General features: G+C 52.1%; 1 protein-coding gene across 1 annotated transcript; it reads left to right on the top strand.

Moving 5' to 3' along the window:
* Positions 1–3976: 3976 nt before the first annotated feature.
* Positions 3977–10462, top strand: Kcnk6 (potassium two pore domain channel subfamily K member 6). The gene is made up of 3 exons (XM_051162736.1): positions 3977–4298; positions 9617–10012; positions 10223–10462. The coding sequence occupies exons 1-3, from the start codon at positions 3977–3979 to the stop codon at positions 10456–10458; spliced, it is 954 nt and encodes a 317-aa protein (XP_051018693.1). The 3' UTR covers positions 10459–10462.
* The last annotated feature ends 6578 nt before the right edge of the window (positions 10463–17040 follow it).

Below are 17040 nucleotides of genomic sequence, written 5' to 3'. Positions count from 1 at the left end.
CACACAGGAGAGCGCTTTCAAGTACAGAGCCCCTGAAAACTAACTTCCTCCTCTGTGTCCCTTGGTGTCCTTTTCCTCTCCTCCTCCATGTGCCCCCCACCTCTGTGTCTTGAGAAAGGGTCTCACACAGTCTAGGTTGGCTTCAAACTCCTGAACCCAAAGATAGGGCTGAACTCCTCACTCTTCCTGCCTCTGCCTTCCAAATCCGGGGCTTACAGCTGTGTGCCACCAGGACCCAGGGCTCCCCTGTTATGACCTTCTGACCTTTCTCTTTCCACTTATCTCAGAGAAAAATGAGCGGACGTGACATGCGGGAAGTGGTGCAGGAGAAGGGGGTCGGCAGGGGACCCTATCTTGTGGCTTCCCCTTCCAGGGCTTTCTCAGGAAGGAACCCTGCCTCTGTTAAGACGGACCGCTTTGCCTCTGCGTTGGCATCTGACTCCTAGGTACTAACTTGGTTTCTCATCCTCAGCCCTTAGTTTGTCTAAAGTCATCTTTTTTTTTTTTTTTTTCTTCCCCGAGACAGGGTTTCTCTGTGTAGCCCTGGCTGTCCTGCAATCATTTTGTAGACCAGGCTGGCTTCGAACTCACAGTGATCCATCTGCCTCTGCCTCCCGAGTGCTAGGATTAAAAGTGTGTGCCACCACGAGCCACTAAATTTTTTTTAAAAGTTCAAAGATAAAATGACATTACAGAGATAAAATGGCTTTACAGAGATAAAATGGCTTTAGAGGCCGGGTGGCGCTGGCACACGCCTTTAATCCCAGCAGAGGCAGGTAAATCTCTGAGTTCCAGGACAGTCAGGGATGTTATACAGAGAAACGCTGTGTTGGAAAAACAAACAAACAAACAAAGCGTTCGTGGCCTGATGGGGCTTGTGTTTGTATGCAACGTGTGTAATCCTTCCATACACTTTAAACTATTACATATACATATATGTGACATGTATGTTTCTATGTCTATATATGATACTTTTTTTTTTTCCAGATGAAACGGAAAGTCCCCTGTGAGCTAAGCAGGAGCTGTCTATTCGGCCCCTCAGAGCACCCTAGACTCCTTATCCCTAATATAGTACCAACCCCTTGTGCACCTGTGCACACTTCTGTATTGCCTGGGAAATAATGACAAGAAGAGCAGGGATCTAGCTCAACTCCTGCAGGGTTTGCCCTGCAAACACGAGGTCCTGAGTTTTATCCTCACTGCCACAAACGATAAAAGAAAGGGTGGGTACTGGAAAAAGATCTGCGCATAATAGGTACAGATTCACCTTTCAGTTGTTTGGTTTTTGTTTTGTTTTGTCGTAGTTCTTTTTGTTGTTGTTTGGTTGGGTTTTTTGTTTGTTTGTTTGTTTGTTTTTTGTTTTTCCAATCAGGGTCTCTCTGTGTAGCTTTAGCCGTCCTGGACTCGCTTTGTAGACCAGGCTGGCCTCGAACTCACAGCGATCCGCCTGCTCTGCCTCCCGAGTGCTGGGATTAAAGGCGTGCGCCACCACCGCCCAGCTCTGAATTCTCTTTTTTAAGCCTTAGTTTTCTCATCTGTTTATTGGGAATCATATGGGAGGGTTGAGGACTCAATGAAAGGGCATTGTATGCTAGGGTTGGTGGCCAGCCTGGTCTACAAAGAGAGTCCAGGACAGCCAAGGCTACACAGAGAAACCCTGTCTTGAAAAACCAAAAAAAAAAAAGGGGGGGGGGGGGACCTGGAGAGATGGCTTAGAACCTTGGCTGCTCTTCCAGAGCAATTCCGAGCAGCCACATGGTGGCTCACAACCACCTATAATGTGATCTGGCGCCCTCTTCTGGCCTGCACGTGTATATGCAGGCAGAGCACTGTATATGTAATAATAAATAATCTTTAAAAAAAAAAAAAGACTTAACCCCTGGCACACTGTCGCTATTGTTAGCATTTTTATTATCAGGTATCTCTTCCTGCTCCAGTTGGGCTCTGTCCCGAGAATGACCACAGGTTTATAAATAGAACCTGTTCCACGAATGTGAGCTGCAGTCTGGCTGTGGGCAGGGCCTGGTCGGCCCTCCACACAGCTGTAAGGAGAGCACCGAGTTCAGGCTGGCAAGGGCTGTGGGACGGCAAGACTGAAAACCAGTGAGCGGAAAGTGAGGGAAATCCCCTCTTTACCTTCAGCTAGTTATGTTTGAGACAATGTCTCACTCTGTAGCCCTGGCTGACCTGGACCTCACTCTAGTCTTGCATAGAGACCCACTTGCCTCTGCCTCCTGGCTGCCAGCGTTACAGGGGCTAGAGTAACCCTATACTCAGCTCCTCCGTCTTTAAAAAAATTAAATATACATAGAAACAGCCCTGGGAGGCAGAGGCAGGGGATCGCTGTGAGTTTGAGGCCAGCCTGGTCTACAAAGTGAGTCCAGGACAGTCAAGGCTACACAGAGAAACCCTGTCTCAAAAAAATTAAAATAAAAAATAAAAAAAAAGAAAGAAATAGCACAGCCCTCAGGTCTGGGGATTCTTTATATGTTTATATAATATATATAAATGTTAGTTTGTTCGTTTCTATGTGTATGGGTGTTTTAATTGCATATGTGTCTGTGCACCATGTGTGGCCTGGTGTCTGAGGAGGACAGGAGAGGGTTCTGGGAATGGATGGAACCCAGGTCCCCTGCAAAGCAGCTAATGCTCTTAACCGCTTGGCCATCTCCCGACTATTCTACCCCGCCCTTTTGAGACAGGTATTCACCAGGTAGCCCAGGTTGGCCTGGGGTCGGTGACCTCCCAGTCCGGTTCCCAAATATTAACAGTATTAAATGTAAGCTACCACAACCACACCAGAAATGTGTTTGTTCTTCTTTTGGTGTTTCTCTTTTTGTGATTTTTGTTTGTTTGGTTGGTTGGTTTTTCAAAACAGAGTCTCTCTGTGTAGCCCTGGCTGTCCTGGAACTCTCTTTGTAGACCAGGCTGGCCTTGAACTCATGTTGATCCACCTGCCTCTGCCTCCCCAAATTCTGGGATTAAAGGAATGTGCCACGACGCCCGGCTGTTTGTTTGTGGTTTTTTGTTTGTTTGTTTGTTTGTTTTGTTTTGAGACAGGGCCCTACTATGTAGCCCTAGAACTTACTATGTAGACCAGGCTGGCCTCGGACTCATAAAGATATACTTTCTGAGTGCTAGAATAAAGGTGTGAGCCACCATGAAAGATACTTTTTAGGGGGTTTTTGGTTGATTGGATGGTTGGGTTTTGTTTTTTGTTTTTGTATTTTTGGTTTTTGCTGACAGAGTCTTGCTGTCCCTTCCAGCAACGTCTCTGGATTCCTGATCAGTTTTATCTTCCCACCGCCCCTCCACCGCCGCCCCCAACGTCTTCCACATCCTAGTGCCTCAAACAAAGGCCCGGCACAGAACTGGAGACGCTAAAAACAAAAAACAAAACAAAACAAAAAACCCTAAGTGCTCATGAGTTAAGGTCTGACCACTAGAGGCCTGTCTCACTTTGTCCGGGGTTGGCCTGACCCGGCAGCAATCCTGCCTCAGCCTCCCCGGGTGCTAAGATTACAGGCAGAAGCCCCCACCCCCCATCCCTCCCTCCCAAACTCCAAGGAGAGTTTCAGTTCTGTGTTCAGAAGCTGCGACTCCCGCGGGGAGCAGAGCTGGGAGGAACTTGAGGCAGGAGAAGAACTCCAGCCACCCTCCGCATCCCGCCCGTCTCCCGGGGATCCGGGATCGTAGCACTCCACCCTCCCCAGGTCCTGTACCAACAACACCTGGTGTCTGGGCGTGCCTCAGTTTCCCAGCGGCCGGGCGTTGCGCCAAAACCCCCGCTCCTCCCTCTTTTTTTTTTCCTTCTTCTTCTCCTCTTCCTCTTCGGGGCGTCGTTGGCGGCGCCGGGAGCTCCCGGAACTAGAAGCGGACGGCGGGCCCTGGACCGACGGGGCGCGCCGGGTGCCACGTCTCGGGGTGCCACGTCTCGGGGTGCCACGTCTGGGGTTGGCTGGTCTGTGCGCGCACCATGCGGCGGGGCGCGCTCCTGGCCAGCGCCCTGGCCGCCTACGCCGGGTACCTGGCGCTGGGCGCGCTGCTGGTGGCGCTGCTGGAGCGGCCGCACGAAGCCAGACTGCGCGCCGAGCTGGGGACACTGCGGGAGCAGCTGCTGCGCCACAGCCCGTGCGTCGCGGCGCACGACCTGGACGCCTTCGTGGAGAGGGTGCTGGCGGCCGGACGGCTGGGGCGCGCAGCGCTGGCCAACGCCTCGGGACCCGCCAACGCCTCCGACCCAGCCTGGGACTTCGCCTCGGCGCTTTTCTTCGCCAGCACGCTGGTCACCACGGTGGGTAAGTGAGGGACGCCGCCGCCGCCGGGCTCCGAACAACCCTCCTCCGTGGCCAACACGGAAATCGAGCCGCCGCGGCTGCAGCTGGCCCTTTCTGGCAGAGCCCTCGTGCAAGCCAAACGGCTCCTCTCAAGTTCTGCAAACCCCAGTTCCGAGTAGGGACCCCTTCGTAATACATTATCTGACAGCGTCCTTTTTTTTTTTTTTAACTTTTTTGAGACAGGGTCTCTCTGTGCAGCCTTGGCTGTCCTGGACTCGCTTTGTAGACCAGGCTGGCCTCGAACTCACAGCGATCCGCCTGCCTCTGCCTCCCGAGTGCTGGGATTAAAGTCGTGCGCCACCACATCTAGCTGGAAGAATCCTTTATGATGCCTTGTTTTTTGTTTTGTTTTGTTGGTTTATCGAGACAGAGTTTCTCTGTGTAACAGCTCCAGCTGTCCTGGACTCGCTTTATAGACCAGGCTGGCTTCGAACTCAACAGCGATCCGCCTGCCTCTGCCTCCCCGAGTGCTGGGTCGGCTCCACTCTGGTCTTAACCCTAGGATCCACGATCAGCGAGGGTCTGGGACTTCCTTGGGTCTCTGGCGCCCCCCCCCCCCCCCCCCCCGCGGGCTGTGTGAGCACAACAGGGCTTAGCACACCATCTCTTCCAGCCTTGTGTCCCAGATAGCTCCTTCCTGGAACAATCGGCTTCGACTTCCTCCTGAACTCAGTGCCCCGGGGGTGAACTGGGAGTTGAACTCAGGCCCTCCTGCATGATAGTCCTTGATCCGCAGGCGCCATTACCGGCCGTTACCGGACGCCTGCTTGTCTTCTAGGAGAGACCCCAGCCATACCTGAGACCATTTCTGGGACCCACCCTCCACTTTGGGTTCTCTTCAGCAAGAGCCCCATACCAAAGGCACCCATCCCCCTGCTGCCACCCCCGTATTTCCCAGTTGACCACGGGACTCCACTCCTCTTTCCACCGCCCCTGTATTGCTGGGATTTCTCCTAAGGCTGTTCTGCTCTTAGACTCAGGATCCCCTAGTCAGCCTGGAAGCTTCTTCAAGGAAGGAGCCATTGGCTGTGCGGGTTGAAGTGCCCCAAGCTGAGACTCCTACCTCCAAATCACCTCCAGCCAAACCTCTAGCCCTTTCCAACCCAAGGGCTGGTCATGAGGGGCTGGTTCAGCTCCTAGACAAGAGGGTTGAGCTGTAGCTCAGCGGCAGGGCGCTTGCCTGAAGCCCTGTGAGGTGCTGAGTTCAATCGTCAATCAGTACTTCAGAAAACAAACACCCAAATGGTGAGAGCATTGTAGTGACGGAGCACACTGCACCCCACCACCCCAAAAATAAAACATTAGCCAAGCAAGGACCTTAAAGATGCGTGCCTCATGCCTCAGCACTGGTCCAGATACCCTGGCCTCAGGAGCTCGGCCTGTATGAGAACTCACACAATCCAGATGAAATCTGCCAGTGTCAGCTGGGCGGTGGTGGCGCACACCTTTAATCCCAGCACTCGGGAGGCAGAGGCAGGTGGATCTCTGTGAGTTCGAGGCCAGTCTAGTCTACAAAGCGAGTCCAGGACAGCCAAGGCTACACAGAGAGAACCTGTCTCAAAAAACCAAAAAAAAAAAAAAAAAAAAAAAATTAAAAAGAAAAAAGAAAGAAGGAAACAGAACTCCGCAGAGCTTTCTTTGAGACCCATTCAGGTAGAACCCACTGCTACCTGTGCCCCCAGCATTGAAGAACCCTGGGGAATTCCTCCTGGGAAGTCCCTTCCATCCTCACACCACAGACCTGGGAAACCCCTCAGAGACCAGGCTTTGCTGCTCTACAGCCCCTCCTCTCCTTGAGGTGACCTCTTTGGGGCACTTGAAACAGGGAGGGGCCTGAGCCATAGTCAACTGCTTCTCCAGTGGGCAGGGCAGCGTCACACCATCGGGGTTGGCGTTGGGCCCTCATTTGGGGCCTTCAGTGTTTGTCACTGGCAACAGAGCTGGGTGACTCTTCCCAGAAGAATGAAGTGATCTCACCTGAGGCTAGTTCTTCCTGAGCTGGCCTGACCTGCTTTCTAGTCACAGTGCTCCTGTCCCTGCCGTCCTCTCTCTCTCCCTCTCCCTCCCTCTCTCTCTCATTCTCACTTTGGACAGGACAGGTGAGGGGAGTCAGACAGTGTAGCAGGCACAGCAGCTGGTGCTCAGCTGTGAAACAAGATCATAATTTCTCAGCATGACAGGGGACTTACAGACCCAGGGCTTTTTGTTTGTTTGTTTTTAAGATTTATTAGGTAGCCGGGCGTGGTGGCGCACGCCTTTAATCCCAGCGCTCGGGCGGCAGAGGCAGGCGGATCGCTGTGAGTTCGAGGCCAGCCTGGTCTACAAAGCGAGTCCAGGACAGCCAGGGCTACACAGAGAAACGCTGTCTCAAAAAAACAAAAACAAAAAAACAGATTTCTTTATTTATTATTATGTATACAGTAGTCTGTCTGCATGTACACCTGCAGGCCAGAAGAGGGCATCAGATCCCATTATAGATGGTTGTGAGCCACCATGTGGTTACCAGGAAACAAACTCAGGACCTTCAGAAGAGCAGTCAGTGCTCCTAACCTCTGAGCATTTCTCCAGCCCCACCCCTCCTTTTTTTCTCAAGACAGGGTCTCTCCGTGTAGCCTTGGTTGTCCTGGATTTGCTTTGTAGACCAGGCTGGCCTCGAACTCACAGCGATCCGCCTGCCTCTGCCTCCCAAGTTCTGGGAATAAAGGCGTGCGCCACCACCGTCCGGCCAGACCCAGGTTTTAACTCAGCCAACACAACAGCCTCATTTTCTTCTTGTGTTTGTTTGGTTTGTTTGGCTTATGAAACACGGTTTCTCTGGGTAACGGCCTTGGCTGTCTTGGCCCAGGCTGGCCTGGAACTCATAAAGATCCGCCTACCTCTGCCTCCCAAGTGCTGGGATTAAATGTGTGTGCAGCCGCTGTCGGCACTGCCACTTATTTTCTGTCTTGTTTGTCTCTCTGTCGGTCGGTTTGTCTATCTGTCTATGAAGTGGAGGACCAGAGAAACCAGCCAACTTGCACACAGCAAGGATGGTGTAGAACATTGTGGCACACTTTTTTTTTTTTTTTTTTTTTTGGTCCTAGCACTCCAGAGGCAGAAGCAGTGGGATTGCCACAAGTTCAAGGCCAGCAACGTTCATAGCGGCAGTGAAGGTGTTTCCCACAATGCCAAGGGCTAAGGAATCCTCACAGCTGGGGAGACAGAAGGCTGAGTGTTTTTTTTTTTTGTTTTTTTTTTTTTTTGAGACAGGGTCTCTCTGTGTAGCCCTGATTGTCCTAGACTCGCTTTGTAGACCAGGCTGGCCTCGATCCACCTGCCTCTGCCTCCTGAGTGCTGGGATTATAGGCGTGTGCCATCACGCCCGGCTTGGCTGAGTGGTTCTAACCAGGGGTTTTGGTGGAAGTGTCTGTACCAGGCACGGTGGTCCTGACAGAGCTTGTGGATAAACCTGATCCCCTCTGCCACTGTCAGGTGGCACCCCCAGTTTCAAATAGGGAGCAAAGGGGTCTGTTTCGTTTCCCCATGTTCTACACCTCTGAAATTTTCAGCTCCACCAGACACTGTGCATGGCTTTTGAGGTCAGCCGGCCTGTCGGGTAGTGGAGACACAGGAAGTTCCGTGTTAGGGTTTATGCATACGGCTCAGCCTGCCAAGCAGACCGCGTGGCCAGGCCTGGTGGGTCAGGCTTGTCATCCCAGCTGCCAGGAAGCTGATTGACGAAGGAGGACCAATCTCAAAGCCTGCTTGAGAGATGTACTGAGATCCTGTCTCAAAACAGGAAGTAAAAAGATATCTGGGGGGGCGGGGCGGGGGCCTCGACACCTGCCTAGAATACACTAGCGGAAATTGAGGCTTGACTCAGCTAGCAGTATAGATTCTTCAGAGAAGTCACTAGTAACAGACATGGTGTGTGTGTGTGTGTGTGTGTGTGTGTGTGTGTAGTCAAAGAACTCAACATTTGGCTGGGAGTGGTGGCACATACCTTTAATCCCAGCACTCAGGAGGCAGAGGCAGGTGGATCTCTGTGAGTTCAAGGCCAGCCTGGTCTACAAAGCAAATTCAGGACAATCAAGGCTACACAGAGAAACCCTGTCTCAAAAAAAAAAAAACAACAACTCAACACTTTTGACTATATCAATACAGCATACCACATGGCCGATGCTGGAAGATTACTAAATCAACCATCAAGATAAGAGCGAGCTGGCAGAGCATGGGTCACAAGAAAGGGTGACCAGGAGTGGATGATAATGCTGGCTGGTGACTCGCAGCCAATATTAGCACTCAGGAGTCCGGTGCGGGGGCGGAAGGCGTGTGGTTAAGTGCACTTACAGCTCTTGCACAGGACCCAGCTTCAGTTCGGAGCACCGTCCTGGCAGCTCACAACTGCCTGTAACTCCACTTCCAGGGGATATGCCCTCTCCTCTGACTTCTACAGACTCCTCCACACATGTGGCGCACACACATACTCTCAGACACACAGGTATACACATAAAAAGAAAATAATTTTGTTTTGTTTCGTTTTTGGTTTTTCAAAACAGGTTTTTCTGTGTAACAGCCTTGGCTGTCCTGGACTTACTTTGTAGACCAAGCTGGACTCGAACTCACAGAGAGAGATCCTCCTGTTTCTGCCTTCTGAGTGCTGGAGTTAAAGGCGTGAGTCACCACAGCGCAGTGAAAATTGTTTCAAAAAATAATCTAAAAGCAGGTGGACTGCTTTGAGTGTGAGGCCACCCAGAACGAGGACAAAAGACAAAATAAAAAGATTAGTTAAATACATATAAGAAAAAGTCATAATAAAGCCAGGCGGTGGTGGCGCATGCCTGTAATCCCAGCACTCAGGAGGCAGAGGCAGGCAGAGTTCTGTGAATTTGAGGACAGCCTGGACCTCAGAGTGAGTTTAGGACAGCCTGGGCTACACAGAGAAACCTGACTCGAAAACCCAAACAAGACAAGAAACCGCAGCTCTTTTTTGTTTGTTTGTTTGTTTGCTTTTGTTTTTCGAGACGGTCTCTCTGTGTAGCCTTGGCTGTCCTGAACTCACTTTATAGACTAGGCTGGCCTCGAACTCACAGCGATCCACCTGCCTCTGCCTCCTGAGTGCTGGGATTAAAGGCCCACGCCACCACTGCCAGACTACTAGGAAACCATAGCTCTTAGATGCAGGCATTGTCACTGCAGTCAGGGAGGATGAGCTAGCAGCGGGGGCTGGGGGTAGCGGGAGGAGCCCAGACCTCCCGTTGTGAAGGTGCCAATGTGCAGGAGGACTCTTCTCCCCGCAGGCTATGGCTACACGACCCCACTGACAGATGCAGGCAAAGCCTTCTCCATCGTCTTTGCGCTCCTGGGTGTGCCCGTCACCATGCTGCTCCTGACCGCCTCGGCCCAGCGCCTGTCGCTGCTGCTCACCCATGCACCCCTGTCCTGGCTGAGCCTGCGCTGGGGCTGGCGCCCGCAGCAGGCAGCACGCTGGCACCTGGTGGGCCTGCTGGTGCTCATCGTGGCCGTATTCTTCCTGGTCCCAGCTGCGGTCTTCGCCCATCTTGAGGAGGCCTGGAGCTTCCTGGATGCTTTCTACTTCTGTTTCATCTCTCTGTCCACCATTGGCCTGGGGGACTACGTGCCTGGAGAAGCCCCTGGCCAGCCTTACCGGGCCCTCTACAAGGTGCTCGTCACAGGTGAGCTTAAGAGCCGGGAGGGGACCTTTGGCCTGGCAATGTGGGGGTGGGGGGTTGGGGGGCTCAGGAAGAAACGACTCTCTCCTAAGGGGTATTGAAGGGGTGCTAAGAGCACCCAGCTGCCCCAGGGGAAAGGCACCCATTGCATCACACCTCTGCCCTGGAGTCTGAGCTGGAAACTGACTGCCACCATGTCTCCCCTCCCCGCAGCATACCTCTTCCTGGGCCTGATTGCCATGGTGCTGGTGTTGCAGACTTTCCACCATGTGTCCGACCTCCATGGCCTCACTGACCTCATCCTGCTGCCCCATCCGGACCCGGCCAACCTCAGTCAGGATGAGGACGATCAGGTGGACATTCTGGGCGCCAGCACAGATCTGCACCAGCACCTCTCTGCTGCCTCCCATGCTAACTACGCCTCCATCCCCAGGTCCCAGGCCAGGTGAGGCCACTTGGACTCACCTGGCCTGGGCTTTGGGCCTCATGTGACTGGAGTGGACCCACAGGAATGGCCACACACACACACTCTGCTGTCTTTCCCGGCACCCCACTGCGAGGTGAGAAGCGGCCACTTCCACACCCTTGGTCTCTCAGGCTCCTGACACAGTCCTTTATTCTCTTTTCTTCTCATAGTCCGAGCACTTGGGCTTTTGGACTTGTCGGTGAGAGCTGTGCTTTTGCTGCTGCTGTTCTGTGTCCCACTCTCTTACGTCACACACACCCAGCTCCTAGTCTTCTGGGCCTGGACCTCTCACGTCAGCCACTGCCCTGGTGGCTCTGTCTTGGGCAAAGTGGTTCCCCCATTCTGAACCTCGATGTCCTCAGCTGTCGGCTGCTCATTCAACAGAACCGTCACTTGTGTCCCTTTGCTATTCTGGGCTGGGCACACAGTAGCCGTTAGACGTGGCCTGGGCCCTGCTCTTACTGGGGTCACACTGACTGACTTGTCCCTTGACGGGAACAAACTCCAATGGGCACTGGAAAAGCCACAGAAGTCACGACTGAGGAATAGACCTGAAATGTCCAGGCGGCTCCTAGGAAGAAGGGACAAGCACCAAACCAAGACCTGCCAGTCAAGGGAAGACCCTTATTCTCAGGTGTCTGCCGGCCAGAATGCCCATAGGGACAAGCCCTTGCCTGGGCCAGCATCTCCCTCGGTGGCTTAGCAGGCCAGGAACTGACCCAGGATCGGAGCCCAGATCCAAGTGGCAGGGGGTTTACCACTTAGCATGGCCCCATGGTGATGGTGTGTCTGATTACGGGGCAGTAACTGACGTCTCTGGAGCCATAGTCTTCCTGTGCAAACGCTGCACCTGGGCCATGGCCTGCTCATGCATTTGAACAGTCATTCTACCTCTGGGACTCTCTCTGTTAAATGGTGACCGTAATACTCCTTGAGCCGGGCGGGCGTGGTGGCACACACCTTTAAACCCAGTACTCAGGGCAGAGGCAGGTGGATCTCTGAGTTCGAGGTCAGCCTGGTCTACAAAAAACGGAAGTCCAGGACAGTCAGGGCAACACAGAGAAACCCTGTCTTGAAAAACCAAAATAAGTAAATAATACTGGGCTCGGTGGTGCACGCCTTTCACCCCAGCGCTTGGGAGGCAGAGGCAGGTGGATGTCTCAAAAAAAAAACAAAATAATAAAAATACCGGGCTTGGTGGTGCACACCCTTAATCCCAGCACTCAGGAGACAGAGGCAGGTGGATCTCTGTGAGTTCAAGACAGCCTGGTCTGCAAAGCAAGTCCAGGACAGCCAAGGCTACACAGAGAAAGGCTGTCTCGAAAAACCAAATAAGTAAATAAATAATAATAATACTGGGCTCGGTGGTGCATGCCTTTCACCCCAGCGCTTGGGAGGCAGAGGCAGGTGGATCTCTGAGTTCAAGACCAGCCTAGTCAACAAAGTGAGTCCAGGACAGCCGAGGTATATTCAAAGAGACCAAACAAAAGGAATACTCCTCAAAAAGATGACATCAGCGAGGTGCAGTAGCCAGGGCCTGTAATCTGATCTGAGGCAGGAGGCTTGAGAGTTCTGGTGCGGGATTGGGTACGTAACAGGTGCCTGATGATAAAATAATATCAACCCCGATATTAATAACGTAATCAGAGGAATACAGTGCCAGGCTAAGGGACAGGAGAGGAGGCTGAAGAAGAGCCATATAACCCTCAGGGCTGGGTGTTACTTTATACAATTGTATCAGGAAGGATTTTGGCTGCAAGTAACAAAACCCTGACTGAAATGACCTAATTGTTACATTGTACCTGGACAGAGCGTGCCTGGGGAGAGCCTCGGCACCATACTCCACAGCTAGGCTCTCCTAGGCCTGGGTTCAGTCTCTCTCCCCTCCACTGAGTGGGGGGAGTGTCCAGGCATGTCCAAATGGCTGCCGCTGAGCCAGGCATTGAAACCGGACTTGCTGCTTCTAGCGCAAGCAACAGACACTTCAACCAGTATACTGAGCGTTTTAAGGAAGGCTAGCTCAGTATCCAACCGTGCTAGGAAGTCCCACGGGGCGACTGGGTGTGCTGACACACCCCTATCATCCCAGCAGTGTGGAGGCTGAGGCTAGCCAGGGCAGTGTGCAAACAAATAACAACGGAGTAACTGCTAAACGAAACAGTTTACAGTTCCGGGTCTGAGAAGATGGCTTAAACAGGCATTAAACAAAGACCTGCGTTTCTCCCCGGCAGCACCCACGTAAAAAGTGCCTGAGGTCCTTGTACAGCCCTGTGACCCCAATGTGGAGGGCAAGGGGGCAGAGCCAGCGGACCCAGAGCAAATCAGTGGGCTCCAGGTTCCGCTGAAAGACCTGCCCTCAAAAGGTAGCATGAAAGCTGTAGCATGTGCCTTTAAGTCCCAACACTCGGGAGGCAGAAGCTGGTGGATCTCTGTGAGTTTGAAGCCAGCCTGGTCTACAAAGTAAGTCCAGGACAGTCAAGGCCACACAGAGAGAAATCCTGTCTCCATAAAACAAAAACAACAACAACAATGAAAAACCTGAGCCAGCAAAATAGTTCATCAGAGGGTTTGGAGAGACGGCTCAGAGGTTAAGAGCACTGTCTGCTCTTCCTGAGGTCTTGCGTTCAATTCCCAGCAACCACATGGTGGCTCACAACTATCAATAATTGATCTGGCGCCCTCTTCTGGCCTGCAGGTGCACATGCAGTCAGAACATTGTATACATAATAAATAAATCTAGAAAAAAAAAAAAAAAAAGAGGGTGGGAGGGGGCTGGAGAGATGGCTCAGAGATTAAGAGCACCATCTGTTCTTCCAGAGGTCCTGAGTTCAATTCCCACAAACTGCATGGTGGCTCACAACCGTCTGTAATGAGATCTAATGCCCTCTTCTGGCCTGCAGGGGAACAGGCAGGTAAAAGCGCTGTATACATAATAAACAAATAAATAAATAAACAAATACATCTTAAAAAGAAAAGCTCATCAGAGGGAAGCGCTTGCTGTCATCCTCTAACCCCAGCACTCTGAGTTAGATCCTTGGGACCCGCAGTGGGAGGAAAGAAGCAGCTCCTCAGATCTCATTGCCTTTTGGCCTCCACACAAGAACAGCCGTGTCATTTGCTTTCCCAGGCTTCTGTCTGCACTTAGGCTGTGCATGAATAAGCAGCATATGTCACCATCTTCCGGCCTCCACAAATGATACTGAGAAGCGGTGATGGTGATGGTTCCTGGTTCTGAAAGCAAAGCTCGTGTGTGTGTGTGTGTGTGTGTGTGTGTGTGTGTGTGTGTGTGTGTGTTTAAGCGTGAGCCCCACTTCATTAGTATTTCATCTGTGCCTTAGGTTGATTGTTTATGAGAGGGAAATTGTGCAGCACTACCTCACGGACTTGAAAGACCAGCAAATGGATCCCTGTAAATCCTGGAGCACAGCACCTGGGAGTCAGTAGCATAGCTACTTCTTCCCTCAGTTCTGAACTCTCTTTCTTAATAAGGAAGAGCATGTAAAATAGAGATCCTGCCAGTAGTGGTGGCGCACGCCTTTAATCCCAGCACTCGGGAGGCAGAGGCAGGTGGATCGCTGTGAGTTGGAGGCCAGCCTGGTCTACAAAGTTGAGTCCAGGACAGCCAGGGCTACACAGAGAAACCCTGTCTCGAAAAACCAAACCAAACCAAAAACAAAACAAACAAACAAAACAAAAAAAGAAAGAAAAAGAAAAAAGAAATTCCTTAATACCATGTCCTATTGTATCATTACTTTTTTTTAATCTGTGCATATGTGTCTGTGCCCATCACGTGTGTGCAGGTTCCCGTGGAGGCCAGGAAAGGGTGCCAGCTCCCCGAGACCTGGACTTAGAGTCCCTTGTGAGCTGCCTGACATGGGTGCTGGGGATGGAACTCAGGGTCTCTGGAAGAGCAATACATGCTCTTAGCCATTGCGCCATCAGCAGGCAGAGCCGAGTTTAGGGTTATCCTGGTCTACACTGCCAGTTCCAGGCCAGCCAGGGTCTGAATTAAAGAGGCTGAGAATGCTGAGAAGAAAAGAAGCAGAAAAGAAAACCCAGGTGTGTTGTTTGAAAGTTACTTGTGGGATGGTGGTGGCACATGGGAGACAGAGGCAGGTGGATTGCTGTGAGTTTGAGGCCAGCCTGGTCTACAAAGCGAGTCTGGGACACCCAAGGCTACACAGAGAAACTGTGTCTCAAAAACCCAAACACACATACACATGCACACACACACACAAACAAAAAACCCCAGCCAGGTTGGAGGTTTGGCTATTGTTTATTAGATAAACAATTTGGCTTTTTGCTTGGTGGTGTAGAATTTTTCTTTTCTTTCTTTCTTTCTTTTTTTTTTTTTTTTTTTTTTGGTTTTTCAAGACAGGGTTTCTCTGTGTACCCTTGGCTGTCCTGGACTCACTCTGTAGACCAGGCTGGCCTTGAACTCACAGCGATCCTCCTGCCTCTGCCTCCTCCTGAGTGCTGGGATTAAAGGCGTGTGCCACCACCGCCTGGCAGTGGTGTAGAATTTCAACATGAGTAATTCTGTCTCGTTGGCCACTTAGTATAGGAGCTCAGTGCAAACAGTGGGCGCCAACCTATTACAACAAGCAGTGCCTGACGGGCTGGCACCAGGATACAAAGGGAGATTGTTAACCTACAAAATGTTTACTTGGCCCAAGACCCATGCTCTGTCTGTAGCCAGGCTGACTTCAGGCTCATGTTTTTCCTGCCTGGGTGTCCTAAGTGCTGGGTCTACAGGTGTGGGGAGCCACACCTGGTCATGAATGAAACCCTCTCCAGGTGCCGGGTTTATTTTGTTGTTTCTAGACAGGTCTCTTTAGAAAGCTGTGGCTGGCCCGGCCCTTGCACTGTGGTGCTCGCCTCTGAAAGAATTCAGTAGACACATGGAGAGTGAAATACAGCAGATGGGCGCGCTCTCGACAGTTGAGATCAAAGGGCCCATTGTGCATCTACCTTCAGGGCAGGCTTTATGCTACGTCCAAAATCTCTTGCCGGCCGGTGGTGGTGGTGGTGGCGGCGGCGCACGTCTTTAGTCTCACCGCTCAGGAGGCAGAGGCAGGCGGATTGCTGTGAGTTCGAGGCCAGGCTGGTCTACACAGAGAGACCCTGTCAACAACAACAATAATAAAATAAAACAAAATAAAATCTCCTGCCAGTTGGGGTGGCATATGCTGGCAGGATACAATGAAGAATCAGACTAGAAGATAGGAGTTCAAGGGCACGGGTTGGGTCAAGGCGGTAGCTCAGTGGTTAGAGGTGCTTGCCGCTCAGACCTGAGTTTAATCCTCAGGACCCGTGGGGGGAAGCCAGCTGGATGCTGTCTGTATTCCCAGGGCTTAGAAGACGGGATGAAAGTGGATTCTGGAGAACTGACTGGAAGCTCAGGACACCACAATCAGCTTTTTCTTCTTCCTTTTTGTTTTTGTTTTTGTTTTTTTCTTTCCTGAGACAGGGTGTCTCTATGTTATCTTGGCTGTCCTGGACTCACTTTGTAGACCAGGCTAGCCTCGAACTCACAGAGCAACCCGCCTGCTCTGCCTCCCGAGTGCTGAGATTAAAGGCGTGCGCCACCACTGCCCGGCTGCTTTTCCTTCTTTTTGAGACCGGGTTTCTTGTAGTCCAGGCTGGCCTTGACCTCCCTGTGTCGCCAAGGAAGACCTTAAACTTCTGACCCTCTTGCCTCTCCTCCTAAGTGTTGGGATTGTGGGTGTTTACCAGTTTATATCCTTTTCCTGCCTGTTAAGCAAAGACTCTACTGACTGGCCCAGCTTTCAGTCTTTTTGTTTTCTATCTTCCCTTTTCTTTTTTTCTTTTTCGTCTTCTGTGTGGGAAACTTGGCTGTCTTGGAACTAGCAATGCAGAGAAGGCTGATCTCGAACTCACAGCGATCCCCCTGCCTCTGCCTCCCCAGTGCTGGGATTAAAGGCCTGCGCCACCACAAAGGTTTTGGAAAAGTCTTTTTCCGCCAGAGAATTTCTGATCTAGTGGTCAAGCAGGCACAGTGCCTCTGCCAGAACAACCCTTATAAATTGCTCCCACGGGAGCAGGTCCTCTGCCTGCCACGCACCTGGGAGCCCCGCCCTCAAATCCTAGGTGCTTGTTGTGTATGGAGGGGGTACGGGGGGGGGGGATGCGGGAGGGAGAGGTGCGCGTTACCATGGAGACGCGCGCGCCAAGCCACGTAGGCGTGCCTCGCGGAGGTCGGAGCGGCCATTTTAAAAGCTGGCAAGACGGGTAGAACAGGCGCTGCCAAGCAACGGTTGATCGGTTTTAACCAAGTGACTGGTACAGCGGGGCGGGGAGAAGAGGGCGGTGCCATCGTAGGGGATGAGGGGGGCGGGAGGGGGTTAAGAAGGGGAAGGGATGGGGAAAGGAAGGCAAGGCAAGGAGGCAAGGCTTTGGGGGGGGCGGAGGAAAAGGAGCAACCAGCTATAGGACCAGGAGAAGAGCGAGCCAGAGGGCAAGGCAAAGAAAGGGCGGGGCGAGGACAGGGCGTGGCGAAGACCTGAGCCGGTGCTGCGTACGGGCGTGGCCGGAAGATTAGCTT

The sequence above is a fragment of the Acomys russatus genome, chromosome 19 (genome assembly GCF_903995435.1).
Source record: "Acomys russatus chromosome 19, mAcoRus1.1, whole genome shotgun sequence".
NCBI classification, from domain to species: domain Eukaryota; kingdom Metazoa; phylum Chordata; class Mammalia; order Rodentia; family Muridae; genus Acomys; species Acomys russatus.
This window is presented reverse-complemented; position numbering and strand designations above follow the sequence as displayed.

Bases quoted from the DNA above. Each gene is read 5' to 3' on its own strand.
- Kcnk6 (XM_051162736.1), top strand. From the start codon at position 3,977: ATGCGGCGGGGCGCGCTCCTGGCCAGCGCCCTGGCCGCCTACGCCGGG. The intron at 4,299-9,616 runs GTAAGTGAGGGA...TTCTCCCCGCAG, and splicing joins CACGCTGGTCACCACGGTGG to GCTATGGCTACACGACCCCA. The intron at 10,013-10,222 runs GTGAGCTTAAGA...CCCTCCCCGCAG, and splicing joins CTACAAGGTGCTCGTCACAG to CATACCTCTTCCTGGGCCTG.